Source organism: Polyodon spathula, chromosome 7 (assembly GCF_017654505.1).
Source record: "Polyodon spathula isolate WHYD16114869_AA chromosome 7, ASM1765450v1, whole genome shotgun sequence".
NCBI classification, from domain to species: domain Eukaryota; kingdom Metazoa; phylum Chordata; class Actinopteri; order Acipenseriformes; family Polyodontidae; genus Polyodon; species Polyodon spathula.
The window spans coordinates 27566665-27589352 of NC_054540.1; the positions used below are offsets into that span (position 1 = coordinate 27566665).

A 22688-nucleotide genomic window follows, 5' to 3' on the forward strand; every position below is an offset into this window, starting at 1 on the left:
GCTTTAGTTGCAGGACCACAGAAATAGAAACCTCATAAAGGTATTAAAAATGAAAAAAATCTGGTATCATTATTTAATGCTAGAATTTAACACCACAGCACCAGTTTCATAGCTCTGTACATATCTGTCTGACCACAGTCCCACAGCTACAGAACTGCTACTGGACAGAAGATGGGCACTATTACTCAAATCTGAACAGATCTTGTACTGCAGTGTGGCAGAGGAAGATACCGACAGTACAGGGATCATAGCGTAAATGGTACTTAATCTTGAAATTTCCTGGTGGCTAGTTTACTGCATTTAAATAGAACAGACTGTTCCATAATTATTAAGAGGAAAAAATGCATTCAACACAGTTAATCCTCGATTACTGGGCCAGGAGATGATAGTAAAATATATTTTAAGAGAATCAAATTCTTACTGTGAAATTGTTAATAAGACATTTCCAATCATATATTTCAAGAAGTTTGAATATAAACCCTCTAGTCTTAAAAATCTTACGTAGAATACTTTACAATAATTCCAGAAAAAAGGGAAGACTGTGGTTAGAGCACAGTCCAAACCACAAGTTTCCAAATTCTGATAACAGATGTGAACTTAAAAGCAATGTTGTGCTTTTCAGGGTTTTACTGTAAACTGTACAAGGAGGAACCAAATTACGGTTATTTACTAAAATCTAAGCCCACCCTTAGTTTCCCAAGGGAAAGATATACAATTTTGTATTAGCAAGAGCAGTTGGTTTCAATTGCCTTTATGTCATACTAATAAGCAGCTGAGTTGTTGACTGACCAATGCATCAGCCAACACTCTCTCAGCAGGGGACAAGGAAATAATTTTCCAGTTATAAACTACGGTATCCTCAGAATAAGATTTGACGACCAGAGAAATCCACTCCCTGCGATAAAAAAACAGCATAACTGTGTAGCCGCAAATGTTAAACTGCAAGTTGATAGGTGCAGGCTGCTACAGGAACACTGAATTGTCCAATTGGTACATTACTCTCAGATATGCAGTGTCATTATGTAGCATTTCTTGTGCTGTTTTTTTTTTTTTTTTTTTTTACTTCTCTATGGCTCTCTCTATCAGGGGTATACTCACAGGACTGTAACTTGTCTTTACCTACTGATAAAGTATATAAAGTGGCACAGCTGCGATGGAGACTGAATGGGGACTTAAACATGAGTGTGAGGATAAATCTGAACTTTGCGGTTTTCTGTTTTACAGTGTTGGAGTCCAGTAGCTTAGCAAACTACTTTCAGATCGATGTCCAGTTACATTATTTCCCTTGACGCCAGCCCGGCTTCTGAAAGTAGGTGCACCGCTGTACATCTCAAGCAGTGGTGTAATAGCGGTGCAAAAGACTGGCTTTGTTGCTTAGTTTAGATATCATTTCTCAGTGGAGATTTATTCCCATCGGTTCACAGGAGTACCAGTTGGGTCTCGTGTCAGGATTTGCCAAGTAGCTTTGAGTGGGTGCAGGTAAAAGGCTGTTACATCGGCAGTGTTAAAACACTAGAGACTGAACACTGGTCGCCAGTTTAACTTCTTGCACTGGCATACAATTCTCTCAGAATGCTGTTGGGGTTTTCTAGACTTATTTCCTTAAAATTAATGTCCATGCTTTTTTTCTTTAAGCTAGTCTTTAACTACATTAACAGCCCATGTTGTATTCTTTCTGTATTTTTTTCATGTTTGTTTTCTTCTACTTCATTTAGCTGTGTCTCATTTAGTCTTATGTGCCTACTGTTGACAGTTTCTGTATCCCTTGTTTTCAGGTGGATTACTGTCTTCAATGGGAAAGTTGGTGCTGTACTGGTTCTCTGGAGTTTCATCCCCAAATATATTAAAGAAAATGGGTAGAATGTCACTCATTTTGTCGCAGTGGTTTTGCAGCTAATAAATAAAATGGCATGGAACAATTGTGTAATGGAATTTTTATACTATTGTGCGTATTGATTCATACAGTTAAAAGATATATATATATATATATATATATATATATATATATATATATATATATATATATATATATATATAAACAAGTAGCTTTCTAGTTAAGGGAAATGAAAGCATTTAATAGGGAACGATGGGTAATCTGGAAATATGGAAATTTCAGCATTACAAGAGCCAATCAAATCGCGTATTTCATTTCCCGATTACCCATTGTTCTCTATTCATTCCCCTTAACTCAAGGCTACTTGTATTTACTTACTCTCCTGAGCTTTTCAGTAGTCAAAGTACAGTTGCGCTGCACTGATGAGCCCCAAACAGGGAGAAACATGTCTGCAGACACTGTGCTTTGGCTTTTAAACACTGTGAATGTAGAAGCCTTTAGGCGACTTTCACACAATTTGATTGGCTCCTGTAATGCTGAAATATACATAGCTAAGCCACACTTTGAAAGCAACACTGCCAGGCCAGTTAATCTTGCTTCCTAGTAAAAATCACAGTATAAGGTTGTGTGCTGTTTCTTTGTTCTGCTACGGCAGGTAATTCACATCCTGCAGTGACATAGAACTGTGAAACACTTTTCACTGCCTGCCCAATCTGCTTTCCCCTCACCCCTTACTGCAAAAAGCACCCAGCTGACAAAAAATAAGTGAAAATATAGAAATGAAAAGATTCACAATTCCCCATGGTGTCTACAAATATAATTTACAGGAGAATGGATTGTGGTAAAGTGGTAAAGGGGTAGGGAGTTCAGGCAGGGGAGTGGGGGTAGTATTGTGAGTTTGCTTCTTTTTAAACTTTCAATACATCCAATATATACAGGAATACATCCAACCCTGCACAGACAACCCCCCACCAGCACCACCAAAACAAACAAACACACACACACACACACACACACACACACACACACACACACACACACACACACAGTTAGGATCATGTGTATGGTTTCAGGTGTGTTTCAGGTCACCAGCCTTTTAAAGCTGTCAATCTGCACGTCAGCATTCTACATATAAAAAGTTGTTGGATTTGTATTTGACACAGGCAACATATACGTCTTAATATTTACAACTGATGTTTAGCTATCCACTCCACCCTTATATTTTCCATCTCAGAAAACTTACTATCCTATATTATTAGCTAAAACAGGTCATTTATCCTTATCCCTGCATGCAAACTAGGCCCTTTTGACAAAGCTTTAACTCATGAGTTTCTTAAAGAAAGTGTGTTTTTATGAATGACGTGCTGTTACGCATTTATGAAAGAGACTTTGGTGGCTTATTTATAATTTAGAACAGCACAGGATCTGTTCAAATACTGCCTCCCAGGGCTTGTTCTTTTATCAGTGGGGTGTCCTGTCACTGAGGGAAGACATCCTCCAAGCCAAGTGTAATTAAAATGTGGAACTCCACTGCTTTCTTATCGCACGTCTGTTTCTCCTGCCTGCGGGGGCAGAGACGTCTATTTTCAGTCTTCTGCCAACTTTCGATTAAAACAACTCCCTGCTCTTCTTAGACCTCCAGCACCCTCTCGGCTCTCATTGTTTTCTTTCAATCAAAGCACTGCCTATGCTGGAGTCTCTGCTCTACTTGTCTTGTCCTATTAATGTACGGTTCCCAGCACCTCTGGCTTGGCCTGGAACATCAATGAATAGCTGCCTTCCATCTCATCCTTCCATTGGGAACTGGGAGAGTTATAAGACTGCAACATGCATTGACTTAGCGTATTTGTGCAGCTCTTTGCTTGCATTAGTGGCTTCTTTCCTAAACTTACCCTTTGAGCTAAAAAGGGAACAAAAGTACTGGTAACTATCTAGGCTATATGAATGGGGTTGTAGTATATTTCCATTTTATAAACCAGCAGGAACATATTTAAGCTTTCTGCATGCACAGCTTGGCAACAATTCCAAAATGGAGGGTTTGATTATCAAGCTTTTGGTGGAACGTTTGTTCTGTTGCCATCTTTTACCATAAAATGGCATCTATGGTACCAAGTGGGTAGTCAGAAAGAAGGAAGACACACAAGATGGAGAATGATTCAGTGAAGATCCTGTTCATTCTTAGCACAGACCTAACATATTGTTTTGATTATTGCAAGAACTGGACTGAGTTTTGGAGTAGCATATATTATATGTAAAATACTATGACTGAGGTGACAGTATAACAGGTCTGGAGAACACAGGGGCACAGCACTCAATTCCACTGGAATACAGATGTTTGGTTGCCACATAATTTATCTTCTTGGGAGTTTTACATCAGAAATGTGTTTAAAGATAAGGCTGGTATCTGGGTATATTGCATATTTGAGAGGGAGGTGGAGTAACATTGGTGCATTCCCATGGATTCTGTGACTGCAATCTTAATTCAGTCTTGCGTGACTGGAGTATTCAGGAGTTTAAAAAAGAAACATTTGGGTTGGATCTCTACCCTTTTAGTAAACTTCATTCAACTATGCAATGGAATCAACTCCTAAGCACTGTTCACCTCCATTCACAAGTTCACTGTAAGGTTTTCTTAGACCTTGGAAAGTATGGATGCCCTGTATTGTAGCTCTCAAGCAATATTACTGAGTACACCAGAACACACACTATCATCCTATGTTTTATAAACTTCCTTTCTAATCTAGAAATCAGTTCTCCTATCGCTGCTCTATTGTATAACACAGACCGCCCAGATAGATCTCCCCAGATTAATTATCCATCTATTTGCTGACTAGCCAAAAACGAATTACAAGGTGCTGGTGAGAGCTGCTCCATGGAGGCCATCCCACAGGTGAGGATGTGAATTGAACTGACAAGCTGAAAATGTTAGACCCAAGGAAGGAGGATTACAAAGCCTGGACAGTCTTGTGCTCTGCAGGTGGGAAGTGCAACTCAACAATTTTCTAATGGGCTGGAAATTGGCAAGAATTGTCTGTAAAAATCACTGGCTTTTGACAGAATTTCTAACAGCGTAGCTCCTGTCATGGCATGTGGCCACACTACACGGTTATAAATACGCAAAAAGACCAAGTTAATGCAGACTAGACGTTAGAGAAGAGGTTTTTATTGCTTTGGTAGTAAACAAGGGGTCCATACCACAACTGCAGGGTCTATCACTGAAAATGTCAATACATATAACATGTTCCACTTGCTACAAAATATTTTTCTGACACTGCCCCTGAGGGGGAGATGATGTATCTGAACTATCCTGCAGCTTTGCTATCCACCACTGGTTAAAAAAAAAAAATCTTTAGCAAGGCTAAAGGATGTTTTGCTTAATATGACCAGACTCTTAGAATACTGCTTACATCTACAAGAAAGTGAAGAGCTGTTCAGTAGCTTTTCATTTACATTAATATTGAAAACAGAAATAACCTTGGCAGAGAATAGGCTTGCTTTTTGTTAAAAAGCAGGACAACATGATCCCAGCTGCCTCTCGTTGTACCCTACGACTTCACAAAGCACGATCATCAATTTTCCAGTTATAGACTCAGGTTACTCCTTATCCCTTGGCAGAACCTTAAAATAGCCCTATATTATAGGAGGCAGGGGTGTGCTATAATTAGTAAGCAAGCACAGAAGTGGGTAGAAGAACATATGCTAGATGACAGGGAACTAACCTACTAAACATTGCTATTTACTTTCACTAGGAGATGGTTTTGCAACAACCACTAATTCTTTATGGTGCCCTGCCCTTTGTAAGCGGAGGCATGGGGCTTGTTGCCTTCCTGAAAAAGCCACATAGGGACAAGGCGGTGCTGTGGTGGGCAGCAGTCTAAAAGTCTGGTGCTGATTACATTCAGTGACCTGCCTCCAAATCCAGCCACTAGAGCACTACATTGGGTGATAATAGCTCGTAAAACTAATAGGCTGCATTATTCTTCTTTCCTGTTCAAAAGAAGGTACTGAAAAGAAATATGTAGGTGGGACTAAACCAGGGGTTCACAGACTACTGTGACTACTAATTTTTGAACAATTTTTTGCTTCTCAAAAATAGCCTTAAATTCAAGTGCAGTAAAGTGATGCGTGTATTAAAAAACAGCAACGTGGCTGACTGCCGAGAAAAGATTAACCAAAACGTGACATACAGGCAGCCATTTTCAAAGAAGAGTCATTAGCCTCCTGAGGAATTCAAAAGTTTTTACAATTTCAGCATTTCTAACAAACATGACCAGCTGGACAGATCGGAAATGCTGATCAGACCCTGTGTTTTTCGACATGCCAAGCAATACCACCGTTCACAAATTGGGATAAAAATAGGTGTGAGTAATCTCCATATGCATATGTTATGTTAGTTGGTATTCAGCATACCATTCTGACTGTTGTGGTTGCTGGGTTACATGTTGCCTGATGTAGTGGAGTGTTGTGTCGTGCTTGCTGTTGCCGGGATGCGTGATGCCGTAAGTGAGTGAGAGGTGTGAGTACAACAGAGGCGGCATGTTAGTACGCAGCACAATAAACAAGCTCCGAGTTCAATCTACAACAACACTGTTTCATGTCAGTTTTGTATGTTATAACAGCGAATTTGGGGTTATATCTTTGTAAATGCATTATTTATTTGATGTTTTATTTTCTCCTCAAATTGAGGGTGGTAAATTTGGGCTGCGTCTTAAATTCGAGGGCGTCTTAAATTTGAAGGAATACGATATATATAGTAGCGATCCAGATTCCCGCAGACAGGCGCATCACACAGGGTGAGGCAATCCACACACAGGCGGAGGGCGGGCGTGAACCCAGGACCTCTCGCACTAAAGCATTGCGCCGAAACTGCTGTACAAAAGAGCCGGCTCCTTTGCAAGGAGCGTATATCAGGCTTATGTCTTTGTATGTGATTACGTCACCTACCAGCCCTGCTGCTGCCTTCCCCCATGCACGCTACTATATATATATATATATATATATATATATATATATATATATATATATATATATATATTAAAATAAAGAAATAAAATTAGATTAAGTTTATTTACAGTGTTACAGGTTTAAAAATGTTTTTAAATTGGTCACTTTTCTTAAGGAGTGTTAATAGTGGCCCACAATGCCTAATGTAGCTGTACAGGTGGGTCTTGGGTAAAAAAAAAAAAAAAAAAAAAAAAAGTTGGGGAATCCCATGACTAAATTACTTCGGTCTTGTTTCCCAAAAATAAGAAAGGCAAATAAATGATTTTTTATTTTGTTTAGTTCTTACCTTGTTTTTTATACTTTAAAATTGTCATATGAAGATGAGAAATACAACATTAATGATGAGAACTTGCTGCTGCTCCCTGGTACCTAATCACTTCATGTGTATTTCAAACTTACACAAGTGGTCAAGCTGCAATTAGACCCTGCGACCTACAGCAGGAATTGGTGATAGGAACATTCATGACCATCACAGATACTTTTCATAAAACATCTAGGCTTTGTTGTCTACAATATTAATATGGTCATGATGACCATTAAGATCATTCATTCCCACTTTCACGACAGTCTATACAGTAGGCTAAACAGTGTAACCTTATTTCTACAGGCTTGTATGTAAACAGCACTGAAGATCTGGTTACATAGTATGACAGCTGTGGAAGAGATGGCATTTACAAGGATATACTATTTCCATATAGTCAGCTCTCACTACCTGGTGTATCATTAAGCCTTATGGAAGGACACAGATAGATGGGAACTCTGGTGTGTTTGTGTGCCAAGTTACTTTAGACTTCAAACTACAGGTAGCTCTGGTTTCCAGTCCTGTAATCCTGTCATTTTTGGACAGACTTCAGAATCAATAAAATTCCCTCTGCATGAACATTTGTTTTAAAAACTGTCTGGATACCAGCTTGACAGAAATGTTAGCAAGGATTATGGCATTAAAACCACCAGCTTTTAAGCTACAATCACGTGTGTTTTTTTTTTTCTTTTTTTTTCAAAACCGTATCAAAGCTATGTAAGTGAAGTCCAAACTGAGATTTACCCAGCGAGAGATGCTGAATGTTAATTTGTTTTCTTCAGCAGATCACTTAAGAAGATCACCAGTCCAGCACAACACAGATTATGTCTCCAATGCTGGACAGGATTTGACCAATGCACTTATTCTTTTACAGCTCTTTGCCTTTACTTTATGATAGCAGCCTGATTGCCTTCTTAACAACATAGGGGGAGAAAATCATAGATTTGTCTTGTGATAGTGGAAGAAAACATTGAGCCACTCCCGAGCCTCCTGATTTACAATTCTAACCTGGCAAGGTCACAACAGTGCACATGAGGGATTAGAGCTATTATTACTGCTTTATTACACTGTAAGGGTCAACTACCACCTATAATACTGCAAGAGTAAATAAGATGCATCATTGACTAGTTTGTCAGTCACCAACATGCATTTTACCATTTAAAACTAAAGCTTTCTAACCACACCCACCAAATCATACCAAGAAGACATATTTGCAGTAGTTATCTGCCAAATCCCCTGTATTAAATTTCCAGTGTTCACAAATAACTTCTTTATTGAATCTGCTGCATACAAGGTCCCAATATGATAACACTATGTAACACAATTTTTGTTCCTGGGTAGTAAGTGTTATTTCCTAATTGCTTATGCCTCAAAAGTATAGAAAATGGCTATTATTCCCCACAAACTTTGCTTTTGTGACCAGGACAGGTAAATTTCAAAATATCACTATTTCCAATGAGAAAACGGGCGCTTTTGTGTCTTTTCAATCACATAAAGTAAAAAAAAAACAACATACAAAAATCTAGTTGTTTACAGTAGGAGAAGGACTTTTGACACTGTGTGTAATATCTGAAGCCTGTCACAGTACAACAAAAGAAAGGTACCAATTCAGACTGACCAAATGTATACCCCAAAAACATGTGTTCAGCAATAACTGTATTGTATATCACTATTTGACTTGCTTTAGAGTTTTATTCTTTTAGCCATCTTTTTTTTTTTTTTTATTAAATTATCAGGACAGCTACAACATATTTAGTGCAGTATGCTGTTCAATACATTGTTGATCTCTTAGAACAGTTAGAGATCTATCTACAAGACAGAAACCAATGCCAGATATATTCCATCTAGCTGACAGACTGAATAAAAACATCAACTAGACATTAATGCTCCTTATAGTTTTCACTGCTGCTGCATCTCTTTGAAGGCAGTCAAATAGTTTCAGGACTCTCTCATCCATTTAATGTCTGGTCTACCTTATATAGAAACCAAATGCCATTCAAAATCCAGGGTTAGAACATGACATCAGTACTTGATGTTTACCTGACTTCAATGGAACTACACAGGAGATGTAGGGCCTACTGGCTGGTGCCACACAAAACTCCTGTTTTTTATACTGACATCACACATTCCCGCTACCAACAGTGCCCAGTATGTAAAAAAATATATACATATATTTGAAAACACAATTGCTTTTCTATTTTTGTCTTGCAAGTTGTCCTACTGCCAAAACATCAGTACATTGTGACTTCATTTGGTCTCCAAATCACATATTGCAAACAAACAAAAGTCAAATGAAATTGCTTTGCATAAAAGAGATTATTTTGGGTGTTGCTTGGACTCAAGAGTTTTTACTGTAGAATAATAAGAGTACTGATTGGCAATGTTGATTGGCAAGGGTCCAATAAACAGGAATGCTTGAAAAGACCACATGCAGCCTGCAGTCTGCTCCAATACAGTAGCAGCAGGGTGGTAGTTTCACGTGTACAGCCAGCATCAGATCTGTGAGTCACTGTCATCATGTGGAGCTTGCTGCTGTGAGCTCCCATGTTAAAACCCAGCTAAAATTCCGTATCATCATCACCCAGAACATAAAGAGCTGTTATTAGTCAATGTGGTGATTCTAACCAGTGTGGTGTGAGCAGTTCCCTGTTGGGGGAAAAAAGAAAAAACACCTTATTTCTTCTCTGGAAAAATACAGTGTTCTTCCTTTTTATCTGGCTCAATTAGAAGTCTAAGAAAAAAAAAAAAACAGTTTGCACTTTCGATGCGGTGGATTACTGCGTAGACATGATAAAAAATCTTCAATAGGAAAGAAGTGCATCATCATCTCTTATACCCAATGACTGTCACACTGGGTTCAATCTCTGAAGCACTTTCTATTACTGTACTGTAATACTTCATACGGCCATGTGTAGTAAACAGCATGTCTAATGAAGAAGTTCTTAAGATGGGGGGGGGGGGGGGGGGCAAAAAACAAACTGAAGTGTTCAAGTATTTAATTTTCTTGAGTTTCCTGCATATATGCTTTCCCGCACACTGTTAATTTTTCATAGATTTTGAGTACCCTACCATCACTCACTCACACACACACACACACACACACACACACACACACACACACACACACACACACACGCCTTCCCTTAACTGTTTTATTATGTTAGGCTCCTTTTGTTTGATTCTTGGTGTTATTGTGGGCACTGTGTAAAGGGAACAGAGTACCCTGGACTAAATGTCATGACAGTTTATTCCCAGGGTTAGGTGGAAGTTGGCCATCTAGGAAGGGGGCGGAGCTACGGTACACAAACTCAATGACCTGTACCTGTGTATGTCTTTTGTGTTACATGTGGGTGTATAAAGGACAGGATTTTTTTTTACATGCCCATGTATCACTTTACTTCATTATTGTTTACTGTTGTTTGTTGTCTGGCTCTGGACAAAAAACAACTAATAAACACCATTGCACCTGGAGATTGTTGTCTGTCTGTTTCTGCACTGCTGTATTACCTTCACCTGCGCACACTTAACAACTTAGCCACAGTTCTGCACATGCTTTGCAGACAGACAAGAAGGCTTCAGTGTTCAGTTCCATCAATTCAGTGTAGTTCCCACCAGCAATTAAATGAACCAGTAATTTAAAGTGTGAGAGAAACAGTGACTCACGCTACACAGATATGAGATTGTCCACATTTATGTATACTTTAGTTTATACAGTATTAATATAGTAGTTACTGTATTTAGTTTAAATATAGTATCCCACAAGGTATTTAAAAGTAGAAACAGTGAACTGGCTGTTTCTTGATCACTTTAAAAGGGCTTTTTTTTTTTTATTATTACTCTGTGCTATTAAGAGTTGTGGACATGCTCTCTCTGGACCATAAGCTTGCTCTGGGAATTAATAATCATGCCATATGACAGTGTTGCTCTTTTTTAAATTCAGGAAATGACACAAACCCCACTGGATATGCCAAGTCCGAAAGTATGACATCACTGAAATTCAATTCCGTCTGTTCAGAAAGTCAGGAGGGAATGGGTTCTCAGAGTGCAGGGACCTCAGCATTCAATTTCTGAGCAGGGTTTAGGAAAGGGACAGTACACTGAAGAGCTACAAGTATGCTCCTTGATCACACTAGCATGGGGTCTACTACATAGACAAGACAGCTGTGTCTGCAGCCACATACCACCTTCCATCTAGATCTTGAAGAATATCAGATTGCATGGGAGAAATTGCTGGAGGTGACATCACCAGATTGTAAACTGAGATCCTTTATGCATTGTTGACATTTCAGGCCTGCAGGTCTATGACCGTGGAGTCTGGTCAGCGAACTACACAAAACTGTCCTCAGTCAACACATTGAGGGCTGACCTCCAAGGAAACTCAACCAATGCCAACCAGCACAGCTGACTGTGCTTCAGACGAGAATTGAAACCAAGTCTCTCAACGCCTGTGTCCTGCCTAAATCCCCAAAAAGCCGAAGCAATCTCACAGCCACAAGCACAGTTGGTGTACGGCATAGGTTCTGCTGCAGATATGATTAACTGCACACACCCAAAGTATGTTAATTATAATCGGAACAGGATGTAAACAGAAACATTGTAGAATGGTCATATATATTACTGACAGGTTTATATCAACAGAAATAGTGGCCTTTGCCCCCACCATTACCCCAGCTTTCAGGATACATAATGTTGAAAAACAGCACCTCCAACCAACCCTTTGTTAATCTGAATTCTGATCACTTCTCTATGCCTGGCTGCCACAGAAACTTTGCCTGGCCTACAAGGAGAGGAGGGAAGGGGAAAAATGAAGACCTGGCAGCATCGATGGGTGTGCCTGTTTCAGCAGCGCTTCACATATTTTGGGACCACTAGGGAGATGCCAGACTTTAATTCTCCATAAACAGCTATTGATGTGATTCAACCAGCTCCCAGACAGGCAAAGCACAGCAGAAGGTTTACACCCTATTTATTGTCACTGTTTTGACATGCTCAAACTTACATACCTGTTTTTAGAGTACTTGTAAAGATGCCAGCAGAAAAATGTAATTATCAACCTTATGTCTGTGAAAGATATGATGGAAACATTTGATCTCTCACATCCTTTTAGAATTATTTGCTGTAACTGAACTCAATTATAAAATCAAAAGAAATGGCAGCAAGTGTGACAACGATAAGCTATATATCAGTGATGGGATGAACACAGGATTTTCATGTTTGGATATTTGCTCATAATTTAAATATTCGTTTGGATATTCGCTCGTTTTTCAAAAAGTAATAAAAGCCATTATATTGCTCTGAATGCAGGCAGAGACCGCAAAGTAGAAGGGGGTGTGGCCGTGACCCATGTATGTGTGTTTGTTTTGCAGCAAGACCTTACAATATGTAACACGTTAAAATAGAAAAATATCCCAGGAGTAAAGAATTAGTTGTGTAGGACTTACTTTACCCCAGTGAATTAACTACAAAACAAAGGATGCTAAATAGAAGTTCAAGTTAAATGTTGTTTTGTTTATTCCCGAAATAAATAGTACATAAAGTTGACACTGCTTTTTTTTTTTAATTCCTTGCCATTGCAGTTTCTTCAAAGTAAACAGTGGTCATCGACACATTTTTGTCATTTGTAGCGAATACGAATATCTGATTTTTGTATTGGAATATATGTCAAAAAATATTTATTTGAATATTCAGATATTTGTCCCAGCACTATATATATATATATATATATATATATATATATATATATATATATATATATATATATATGTCCAGAAAAGGTCAGTATTAACCAATATAATAACATCTTTATTTTTATATTGCGCCTTTCATAGTGGACCACCATCACAAAGCGCTTTACAGAGGTAGGCTGTGAACTGTGCATTATATATATAGGATGGGACAATAGGACATAGATTTAACATCTCCTCTGCAGGATGGAGCACAAGGAGGTTAAGTGACTTGCTCTTAACAGGCTACCAGAAGCAATAACACCTAGTAAAAGCATGGCCGTGTGGTGTGAAGAGGGAGTCATAAAGTCAGAAGAGAACAGGTTTTTGTCCAGACTGTGTGAAGTCGCAGTTCTTAGCTGGGTGCTCCCGCTGGTTAGGGAGTAAAAAAACAGAAGAGAAAAAACAGCAGGGATTGTTTCCCTTCTACAGCGGACTGCGGATTGCTACAGTGGACCCCATTGGCAAGACCCCTTGTGATCTATGCGGACACCTGCTTGGCTGGCTTTTGTCCTCTAGAGGCCGGTAGCTCACCTACATTTGCTCTAGAGTTCCTGGATGTAAAAGAGAAAACTGGCTTGGTCATGGGATTGGAGGACGTCCAGTCTGGGGTAAAATAAATTGGCCACTCTAAAAAAAAAAAGAACAAGAAATGTCCATGGCAACAACGTGCAAGTTACTGAATATTTTAGTAATGGGCTCTTAGGACTGAATGGCACAAGGTATAAACCCTTTATTTATACTTCTGTCTGACCACCACCCCTCCCCCTTCTTTGCATCTAGGTCTCGACTCTCCCCTCTGTGGGTATGTGTGCGTGTGTGCACCAGTGGGCTCACAAAGCCATGAGAAATTCTGCCCCACTGCATTGTGTACATTTTCTGCTCCTCTAAGTTCTCATAGCTGGGCTCCTCCATGCTAGTGTGAAGCCACAGTCGCGTTGATTGATAGCCAGTGAAGTGAAAGGAGTGAATTCATCCCTCTCCTTCTCTCTTTCGCCCTGTAACTGTTGGCTTGTGCATTACCTGGTATAACACCCTCCCAGCTGCCGAGCTGAGGAATGCAATTAGGAGGCAGCCCTGAAACCCTGTGCAACTTAATAAACGAACTACCTTTGCTTTTATTTCCTGACCCGCTTATATTTGTTTTACCAAAAAGCAGTGTTCCATTTTTCCTCTCAACTCTCAAGAGACCAAAGCAATCTACAGCTATGTTGGTATTTGTCTATTCCCACAAAGACTGTGATTGTGTGGGGATGTTAATGTAGACATAATCATGGAAGCGTGGTGTTCTTGTCTACAAGATCTCCCAGGTCCTCTGAAGCAGTAAGGAACAGTTGGAGCTGAATATCAATATCCTAATTGACCAAGAGACTATGTTTACAATGACATTTAAAAAAAATATACATTTCAGGGCAAGACTTGTGCTTTAATTACACAGTTCTCTGGGGCTTCAATACTATGATAAGAATGACTTTGTGTCAGCTAGTACCAAAAGGCTATTTGGCAAGGGTGGGGGGGGCTGGTTCACTACAGGATTGGTTTTGGGTCTCACCCTAACACACCGAGTAGCTTTGGAAAATTGTCTGTGGAAATATCATGCATTTGGAGAGCTTAGTTGTTGCAGCTCAGTAATGAAGTGCAGATGAGAACACTCAGGTTCCAGCTGGCCCACCTGACAATGACGTCATTAGGATTCAAAGGGTCGGTACCCAAGATACCAAAAATAATCTCAACATTCTGTTTCAGGGCAGCTATTAAGGTTAGGCGGTGCAGAGGGCTAATTCCCCAGGCTTCCGTGCCTTTTATCTTTCGAAGCCTGGATTTACAGCTGGTTCAAATCGCATGTGAAATAAGTTGTCAGGGCAAGCGCTCATGGTGCCTGAATTTAGCAAGTGCCATTTTCTTTCCAAATTAAAAAAAATAATAAAACATAGGTCTGGGGTTCCAATTCTAAAGCCATATTTAAAAATAAATACTTTCTGAAGGTAAAAGGTTGCTGGACTGTGGATTTTAAAACACCCGACTCCCATTGCTTTGTTCTAACCACTACTCCACCCACAAATATTCAGACAAGAAGACTGGGAAATGAATCTGTGATGATGTTATGCTAATTTGTGTGGCATCCTACCAGGGGCCTTGCAAGCGCCAACTCACTAACAGACCGTCATCAGCTTCAAACTGCTGAGCTCTGGCAAACAAACATCTGCCAGTTATCTGTATGGGGGAAAGTGATACAACACCACTGGAGCCTACATTATTAACAATGTGATACAAGAAGCAGACAAGCTGGGGTGCTGTGTGCAGCTGTTGCCATTACAATAAAATGATTCCTTCAGTGTTGAGACTGGCTGCAATGAGAGCCTTCAGCCATAGGCCTAGTGTAAGCAGGGCATCTGTATTTGTTCATTTATGGGAGAAGTGGATCACATTGTCGCCATATACTCTAAAGGGGTCGATGCAATAAAACAGTAGGTTTTGTGTTGGTTGTACAGCAACAGGATTGCTTTTGAAGTAGGCTATAAAGCAGTTTTCACTCTGCTCATCTACTATACACACAGTGCATACCAAGGCTACAGATATTCTCAATCTACACCATCTGTGCTAGCTAGAAACCAGGCTCTGGAACAAGCACTCATTATTGATCAGTATTACAGTTTTACATCTTTATTAAACACAGTACAAGACCATTGGGTCAAAAGTAAAGTGCATTTATAACATTTGCAGAAGTAACAACATAAGATCAAAGAAATTATAAATAGAGTGAAAGCAACAGATACAACACAGAAATACGTAAATTGAATGCGAACAGATAACCTTCAGTGCAGTAGCCTCAAAACAAACAGAATGACTCATACATACATTAGTGGTGCATAGTTTTGTTATGATATCAATCAAACCAATTAACAGTAAGTACAAAAACTATTAGTACATAATGTAATCAAACTAGTACCCCTACCCAGATACAATAATATAAATATTTGGTTTAGGAATTGACTGTAAAGTGTATGATATGGTGTCAGCTTGTCCCCAGGTAGTCACCAGAACCCTGGGATCCAATGTGGAGTGCACATCTAAAAGCAATGACAGCTATATAGTTTACTGCCAAAATACTCTGTGTGGCTATGAAATCAAAAGCTAATGCATTCCAAGAAAGTATTTTATATTCGCCCAATAAAAACATTTTATGCTTTTTAACCTTGTCTCTGAAAATCGTTATGCTGACGGATTGTATAGCACTGACTGGATTTTACTGACTGGCACAGGTATGAAATGTCAAAGCTAGTGTGCAGAATCATCCTGTTACAAAAAAAAATCAATAAAACCTTGCTTTTTGCAGGGAGATAAAAGAAACCCTTGATACCATAGATAAATAATTGGGAATATAAGCCAAATGGAATGTCAGCAAGGCTTGTCTTCTGAGAAGTAGTGGATTTAGCAGACGTAAAAGAATTATACTCAAGTGTAAACGTGAACATGATTGTTGGAGACTGCTGCCTGCTTGTTAAATATGCTTCAACAACTCCACTTCTCAAATCCCCTGAATTTTCACTATGCAATTTAGACCTGTTCCTCAAAAAGTCAGATGAATGACGTTATAGCTAAAAACAATTAACACCTTTACAAAATCAAATGGTGTTTGTTTTGTTACATTAATAATGCACGGCACTGGTTAAGTCCTTACTGACAGGTCAATGACTGGGTAGAGCATTAAGCTCTCTTGGCTTGAATTATTATAACTGGCTACTCAAACCCAGACATGCTGTACATTATTACTTTGTTATAGTGCCAAGGTTCAGTGCAGTGGGGGGTAAGGGTTTCTGTGAGAAATAAATTATTATTATCATCATCTTAATGCACAGAAATATTTCTAAGAATTGAACTGACATGGGAAAAAACAAATTCCACTAACAATAAAGACTTTATTTTCATGCAAGGCTAAATTGCTGGTGAATGCACTAAGCTGCTGCAGTGTTGTGGCACTCTCTTCTTTTACTGCAGAACTGAAAGCATACTCCTGACAGTTTAAACTACTTTCATTTCCATCAGTCCAAATGATTGTGAGGAGACTGTTCACTAAAAGCTTCTCCAGACAACTATCTATTCTACTTGTCTGCTCTCCCAAGGTGCACTACATACTGTATCTGGCACTGAATAATTTACTGTGTTGATAAGCGTGTGACACAACAACCTGCTCTCCTATCAACCCGCTCAATGCTTCAGTAGTTTTACTAATTTCTTAGAACACTTGGCAAGTGGCATTTTGAGGACGCCTGTCAGCAATTTCACAAGCGTGAACTGGAGGCAGTCCAACAGGAACAACAAACTTTCATCATGATAAAACAACAACATCTACAGTATCTCCACCATACAGTCCATCTACTTAGGAAAGTTTATAACATCAGGTAACTGTGGTTCATTTTCAGCTACTGCTTGAGCTTCCTGCATTACGCAAAAGTTAAGCAATTTCCCCCCACCCACCACACAACCAGTTTTACAGTGTTTAGTTTCAATTGTCAGTTTGTTTTAATAAAATCTTATTTAAACATTGACCATAGTATTTTATTTACCTATTCAAAAAAATACAATTTAAACAAAGCTGCTTTGTCACAGAGTTATGTCATCTGCCTACTACACTGTTCAATTCCGTAAAGGGTAACTCTTTTCAGAAAATGCCCAGTTTAGTTACTTCAGTTATAACACCCCTCCCTCTCCCCGCTCAGTTCATTGTGCTTCCTCAGGCCCTCTGTACACCTCACAGTGAATTGTACACAACAGGACTCTTTCTGTCAGGAGTGTCAATGCCAGTAAACTAATACCTGCTCTTCCTCTGAAGCTGACTGACAGCTGTATGGTACCTGCAGTATTATCTGCATCCTCAGCCCGGGAATGTCTAGCTGAGTACTTCAAAAGGGCTTTATATCTGCAAATACAGGCACTTTTAGGTTGCTGACACATTTTAAAATAGCATAATCTTAATTTTCAGCTACAATTTAAGTGATGCAGCCATGCCCTGGGTTCAACTCTTGCATATGTTCATCATGGCAAGATAACGGCAGTAAGCCTTTGTTAGGTTTGTACTGTACAGTTATACTGAATTGCAACAGCTATACTAGCACTGAAACTCAAGTCTCTTTTGGTAGAAAGAAAATTGACAACAACATAAAATGAGGAACTCTCTCCAACTCTGGGACAATGGATAGGTATGACGTAATGCAATCTGTAATCGTTAGCTCATTTCTCCTGTGTATCAGCTACACCCTGCACGTATTGCATGTCCCAGACAGCAGTGTGGAATTTGGAGTTTACCAAATAAATTCCATTCCATTTTTTTTTTCCCAAAAAAATTCCCAAATGAAGACCCAAGCTTGAACCTACATCTGTTTCATGGGCAAATCATCTGAACATAAACAAAGCTATGACAAGGAAACATTGTTAAATGAAGTGCGGTTGCTACTTACTATACAGGAACATACAGGACATGCAATTCTCACAATAAAAATATATATACTGTATATACTAGTGCTCTGTGAATAGAACTGTGTGTGAAAATACAGTTTGCTACTTGGAAGGAAAACAAAAAATCGGTCAGTAATCCAACTTGTTCATGAGTTCTATAAATAGAATAAGTGATTCTCTGACACTATAATCAGCATACAGAATGTGTTGTATTGAATTGTGACAGGTTCATTGGTGTCAGGTTGGTCTAACAAAGGTTGTGTGCTGTGACCCTAAGACCAAATCACTTGACCTATTTATGTATCAGCTGTGACCTTTAGGGTCAAGTTACTTTACCTAATTTTTGTGCAGAATCCCTTCAACATGTAAAATCTCTATGTTAATGTTCTAAACAGTCTTATCGCTGCTTCCCTGAAAACCTTCACCACCTGCTGGGTTCCAGTAGAAACAAGTAATCCAGCAGTAGATTTTGAAACACACTGCAGCCAGTCTGCAAGCTCACTAAACTTTGATGGTTTATCCTGGGTGACTCTCTTTATTCTCCTCATGTTGCACACAATAGGAAAGGTGCTGGATTGATAGCGTTGAAAGTTAACATCTGTCTACAGTGCAGATAGCATGAGCAGTTTAAACAATATGATAATTGGAATTTGTACATTTTGATTTCAGCTCTTGAATTGTTAACCCTAATTAACAATGCAAGGCCAAAATAAATTTTAAAAAGTGAACATCAAGCTAAATGACACAAGCAAACTAAAACTAAGTGGGTTCACAATGTTACTAGGAAAGAAAGTGGTCTGTTCCTATGCAAGAACATGTCTTTGGTAAAGGTAACAAAAAACAACATGAACACATGCAATTACTTAATGCAATTATTCATCTCTACATGCATATCAGCATGTATTAAAGATACTGTGCACATATGTTTAAACCTTTTGCAAACAGCTTGCACACCAGAAAGAAATTGTATAATGAATAATATATTAATATGCTTTTTTGTCAAGTTGCATGCACCTGCCATCTACTAAAAACTTTAAAAAAATATATAAGCTCAACTCAAACACTACATGTTGTATTACAAGTTTAAAACCAGAGACTAGGAAATAAGCAAAAAGATTTTGAATTATTATTTTGTTTCTGTCCGAGTATAAAAACTGTGTATTGGATCAAAATGTTTTTGGAGTCAAGAAAAAAAAGGTATCTTTTCCCCCCAAATGTTTTGGCATAACCATTAAAATATACAGTATGACTGTGATGCAATCAATGTCTTGAACTGCAATCCACAGTGATACTGCAACATATGTGTGGGTCTACAGATGGTTTTAACAGTTCAGCTCTAAAGAGAGGAAGAGAGAGCGAGAGAAAAACGAAACCTCAGAGAAAGGCAGGACCAGGTGTTACTTTTTCATGATACTGAATAGTGTGAATCAACAGTGATAATGATAAACATACTCATTCTGAAACTGGCAAGAAGACTACAGCATTTAATTCAGGTTTGTGAAACCGTCTTTGTAGGAAGGAAACTGCGCACACCATGGGACAGACTATATGCAGTTTCAATCACAGGGTTTTTTTTTCAGGCTGCCTTGGTACACTGCATCAGAAATATCAATGGTCTTAATATAGCACAGAAATACAGTATGTTGTGAGTATTCGTAATATAATAAACCACGATCATATCCGCAAGCATTGTGTTGGTGTTGTCAAAAACAATCCTTAGTGCCAACAAACATGGCTCCATTAGGATGTATTAGAATACTTGTGCTGATCAAATAAATCAGAACTTTAACTTGGATTTACTTATACAATTGAGAGCAAATGCCAAGAGGTTCGATTAAATATTCAGTAGGGACTGTGCTAATTTCACATTCGAAATAAAACGTGAGAACAGGCAAGACAAGAAAGTTTCAGTACACATTTCAGTGTTACTGCAAAATAGTTTAGTTATATGTAGTTAACTATGCCTACCCTGACTTAGACTGCCCAGTTTCTTGCACTGGCACCTAACCTGCCTGTATCTGTTTTAGTTAAACGCCTCATGCGCTATACCGAACAACCCAGTTACTACAATGATTGCATCATTGTACCTAGATCAAAATTAAGCTTATGCAAGCAACAGCCTTCAATCATAAATTGCCAAGACTCAAGGGACTTACTGTACGGCCAAATAGAGTACCAACTACAATATTTCAGTGTAACTAACTGTTCCCGGTTCTGATAACTGATTATGAATAATATCTATGTAAAGACCAGACAGTGGCGAAATCAGCCATTGAAAATGTTCGTGTTTGTTATAAAGCAGTAACCGGTATTGAATTTTAGTAAACTGAATACAAAAAGAAAAAAAAAAGAAAAAATGACGGGAATAAAATCAATACATATACACAGTTACAAATGTTAAGTAATTATTTATTTTATTTTTTATAAGAGCGGGCACTATCTTTGGGCATTCATTCCGCTTTATATCAAATTATATTACTATGCCCAAAATGGTCCATCCGAACTCACTATACAAAAATAAATGATAGAATATTCACTTAAAAATAATTAAGTATATTATTATTATTATTATTATTATTATTATTATTATTATTATTATTATTATTATTATTATTATTAATCTATAGATTTTCTTCACAAATTCCCATAAAGGAAAAAATAACATTATTCCCATCCAACATCTCATTCCAACATTGGGGCAACAGAAAAAAAAAAAAAAAAAAATGACGGCGAAAGCTAGAAATGCAACGTAAGGTCCTACCTGGATGGAACATACTTTGGAAATAAAAGATGACCAGAATAAAAGATCCTAAGCAAGTGGCGAGCACCATCCGGCAGATTCTGTTCATCCTCATCAACTCTAACAGAGCCTGTTTCATGGTCTGTGGAGATCTGTGTAGCGCAGTGGATGTGATCCGGCTGGGATTTTGGTGTAATTGAATTTGGAAATCTAGCGTGTTGGTCCTGATGGTGCCGCTGACAGTTCATGCCTCATTCATTTCAATGCGAACCCTGGAGCGTACTATTCGTCTTCATACGCGGAACGGTAGGGGAACAAAACTTGACCAATAGAATCCTCCTGTCCTCATCACCCCTTCTGAAAAAAAGGGAATGGGCGCGTCCAATGATTAAATGAAAAAAGAGTTTGTCTGAATGCCTCTTATTATCTGAATTAATGCACAGCAGCGCTAGGTAGAACTTTGGGTTTGTTTCTTGAGTTTAAACTTTTTGCTAAATGCGTCACCTGGGATACTACGACTAGCAACAATGATGTCAGTTCCCCGTTGGAAAGTGTGTGTAATGTAAAAACAGAAACCTCTTCGTAATAGGCTACAGACAGTGTGGAGCATAAAGTCAGGTTAAAAACTATTCCCAAATGAATGTATGTTGAACTAGGAATACAAACAAATGAATAAATAAATAAATAAATAAGGTTTAACAATGATGTTAAGCAGTGGATATTTGTATTATACGTTGTCTGATAAAGGTTACACTTGACATTTAAAGGGTCAAGATACAAAAAAGGGTCAGATAAATAAATGCAATATAATAATGGCCAACTTATGTTTTCCCGTTTTTACCACGGTCGTAGTTTCCGTAAACAGATAATCATCCGATATGCAAATACTTAATACTAACTTAAATTTATTTGAATTTCTGATTCCAGCTTTCTTGCCGTTCCTAGCGGGAGTAAACACAACTAAATTCAAGTGGCCTGGGCGGATGTGCCATATTTCAAACAGCTACGATAAGGGAGTGTTTAAAGAATCACTCTGCTACCAACTAGCAGGAATGTGCAAACGTGGTCTCACCAATCCTATTTCTGATGTTTTTGTTTAGCCTTCATTGTTGTTTTTCTTAACACCGGGGTCCACCTGGTGGCAAGACATCAAAACGTCTCTCTCTTTCAATGGTCCCCTAAATGTTGCGCACAGGCCTGTTCTCGCGATCAGTGGTTCTGAAATTGGGGTCACAGAAAGATTTCGCGGGGGGTGAGTGGGGTTTGGTGGTCAAGAAACAAAAGACGTTCCATATTGTAACGAGCTGGCATCTCAGCCCGTTGCATTGAATGGAAAGCCATACGGTTCAAACAGCAGATTACCTTTCAACTAAACAGCAAGCTCTGTAGTTGAGAGGTAAGGTCCCTTGTGGTGATGTCAGTATTCTTAACTCATCAGCCGCTAGGAGGAGATATATTACTTATCTAATTTCTATAGTGCTTTGCAGCAAGTCGTAGAAAGTAAACAAATACTGCATTTTGAAACTCTGTCGGTTACAATAATTTATTATTATTATTACTTATATATTTTCTGTTTATATAGTACAAAATATAGATTTAGATATTTCTATAATTTAGACCAATGTCACT

At 38.6% G+C, this 22688-nt stretch overlaps 1 protein-coding gene across 2 annotated transcripts in view; it reads right to left on the reverse strand.

Annotated features, from left to right (window-relative positions):
• The window catches only part of LOC121318473 (carbohydrate sulfotransferase 11), a 63473-nt gene extending 41915 nt beyond the window's left edge, over positions 1–21558 (reverse strand). Inside the window, exon 1 of one of the 2 annotated variants that reach the window (XM_041255185.1) lies at positions 21096–21558. In XM_041255185.1, the coding sequence (XP_041111119.1) occupies positions 21096–21198 (103 nt within the window). In that variant the 5' untranslated portion in view covers positions 21199–21558. Of the gene's footprint in view, positions 1–21080 lie in introns of both variants that reach the window. The other variant, XM_041255184.1, reaches the window with a different exon arrangement.
• Between the last annotated feature and the right edge of the window lie 1130 nt (positions 21559–22688).